Consider the following 2,717-nt stretch of genomic DNA (forward strand, 5'->3'; position numbering starts at 1 on the left):
TCTAAACCTGGATCTGGGATATCACTATGAGTATAGGTAAAAGCGTTATTTCAGAACATACCCAAATCTAGGCTGTGCTGGTCTTCATGTTCATTCTGTTGAACCACCAGGCTTTTGACACACTGAAAAAGATAAAGTCAGGTGGGTTTTTAAAAAATTACATATATGCTACACTAATATTTATTTTTGTGAACTAGAAAAACAACCTTGGAAAGCATCAATGAAAACATGTTACATGTATCATCACATGTAAACAGAAAACTAGTCTTACACTTATTATTTAACAGCTAAAAATGAGTGATGAATCTATCCCAAGCTGAAACACATCTGAAAGCTGTACACAGATTATTTTATTCTCAGAGGACATCTCCCAGATTTACTCTTGTAATCACATTGTTGTCAAATATCTATAAACATCAAACTTCAAGTAGAAATTTGTTTTGCAGAATGTATTCAACCATCTTGCGTATACAACTACAACTCAGAAAGATAGCTAGGTTTGGTTATAAAGAATAGGGATTAAGAATTGGATAAAGAAAATGGGGCTGGGTACAGTGGCTCATGCCTGTAATCCCAGCACTTTGGGAGACGGAGGCAGCCAGATCACCTGAGGTCATGAGTTCAAGACCAGCTTGGCCAACGTGGTGAAACCCCATCTCTACTAAAAACACAAAAATTAGCCAGGCATAGTGGTGGGTGCCTATAATCCCAGCTACTCAGGAGACTGAGGCAGGAGAATCGCTTGAACCTGGGAGGCAGAAGTTTCAGTGAGCCGAGATTGTGCCACTGTACTCCAGTCTGGGTGACAGAGTGAGGCTCTATCTCAAAAAAAAAAAAAGAAAGAAACAGAAAAAAGAAAAAAAGAAAATGAAATTTCACATTGTTCTGAAAGTGACTTGGGGCACATCCTTTTTTTAGTGTTTTTTAAACATTTTTATTACCACTAAATCTTCATTTCTACTTTATGGAAAGACACGCAAAGAAGAAAGAAGCAAATAGAGCAGGGAGTCATTTATTACCTTTACATCTTCCTTTTCGGCTGCTGAGCTGCTGGACACTGAATTCTTAACCTCTGCAAAAGAAATAATTCCCATTAGGATCTGCTGCATGGAGCTTTTGTTAAGAAGAACAACAACTACTACTCGCTGAAAAGTGTAAATGAGTTGCCCGGGAGCCTTCTGCATAGAGGTAGGTTTTTAGATTAGGCCTCTTAAAAATCAGCTGTCCACAGAGCAGAGTGTCTAATAACCTGACTGTCCATACTCTGGTATTATCTGTGTGGACCAAGATGTAAACAAGCCCGGGAGCTCTCACAGGAAATCCTGAGGGGGAAAAAATATCATTAAATAAATACATGCCCTTGATTCCAAAGGAAGGCTGCTCACTACCGAAGGTTCTTCAAAACAGCAGATTGCAAGGACGTGACTCGTACCCACCTGAGGAAATCCCACTTGTCTATTTCCTCAAATACCACAGATTTCAATATGTTTCAAAAGAGCATAATTCATTACACAGGAGGTCTGGCTTTTCCTTCCACATCACTGAAAGTCAAGAACACCAGCATAGCCCTCAGCTCCAACCTCAGCCCCAGGCACACCGTGTGTCCTCTTTCTGAATAAAGGGTTTCCTGGAAACAGTAGTGGTCAGGATGTACTGGGATGGAAAAAGAAAAAAAAAAAAGGTTCACCCAAGGCAGCATTTTGCTCTGTGGTTTGATTTATTGGTTGTGTTTGCAAATACTCAGTTGCCCGTAAACAAGAGCCACTATTGTCGAAATAACCACCAATAACAGGTTTGGGCCTGGGGAAAATTAAAGCACTTGACATCCCTAGCAAGGACAGATGACTGAAAGTCTAAGTCTCTACCCTAGATCTGCATTAACATATAACATTGTGGGGTCTCACTTCTTTTCTGGAAGTTCCACATCCCTTCCCCCACAGCCCTGCTTTAAACAGGAAACCCCTGAAGCTTTCCAGCAGGTTCATTACCTAGACCTTGTCACTCATATTAATTTACCCAATGCCTCAAACCTGCAGGTTGATTTAAAGCTCTTCTCACTTCTGGGCAACAATGCTAGGAGTTATCATCCATGTTTATGCTTAGAAAATGTATAAAGTATTCATTTACATGGCTCTACATGACAAATCATAATAAAGATGACAAATTACAAGGCTGGAGCTATAAGTAGTAAGACCAGGATGGAGCAGAGAAACCAACAATCCTTGTCTTGTGTTTCTAAAAATCTGGACAACAATAACTTTGAATTTGCTTTGCAGAAAGCAGGTAATACCATATTTGCATGCCACAATAGTATATTGTTCTTGAATTTATAATGCATATTAGCTTCTATGATTAAACCAACAAGGTAATAACCAGCAAACAAGGTAATAACCCTAATTTTGTGTGGTCATGTCAACTGATCTCAGCAGGGAATGAGCACAAGATCATAGCGGACACCCAGCCCAGGCAGCACGTGTACACAGCATCTCTGCCTGCCTTTAAATGCACATCCCACAGAAGGCCTCCAGGTGGCAGCAGAGTAACATCGGCATGAACGGCATTGCCAGAGGTAGGAATGTCAAAATGGGCTAGCTTCACCCTTCACGGACCTGCTTTCAAGTGCCAAAGTCCAAAACACATGGTTAAAATTAACATTTTTGTCCCACTACATAGATGCAGAAAATTGATGTGAAGCACCTACCATGGTATTTGGCACA

General features: G+C 40.4%; 1 protein-coding gene across 1 annotated transcript in view; it reads right to left on the reverse strand.

Annotated features, from left to right (window-relative positions):
* ARHGEF28 (Rho guanine nucleotide exchange factor (GEF) 28) overlaps nt 1-2,717 on the reverse strand; it is a 328,572-nt gene that overhangs the window by 140,954 nt on the left and 184,901 nt on the right. Inside the window, exons 8-9 of the mRNA XM_011996705.1 lie at nt 1,020-1,072; nt 62-122 (exon numbers count right to left, since the gene is read on the reverse strand). Coding sequence (XP_011852095.1) covers nt 62-122; nt 1,020-1,072 — 114 coding nt within the window. The remainder of the gene's footprint in view (nt 1-61; nt 123-1,019; nt 1,073-2,717) is intronic.

The sequence above is a fragment of the Mandrillus leucophaeus genome, unplaced genomic scaffold (assembly GCF_000951045.1).
Source record: "Mandrillus leucophaeus isolate KB7577 unplaced genomic scaffold, Mleu.le_1.0 Scaffold114, whole genome shotgun sequence".
Classification (NCBI taxonomy): domain Eukaryota; kingdom Metazoa; phylum Chordata; class Mammalia; order Primates; family Cercopithecidae; genus Mandrillus; species Mandrillus leucophaeus.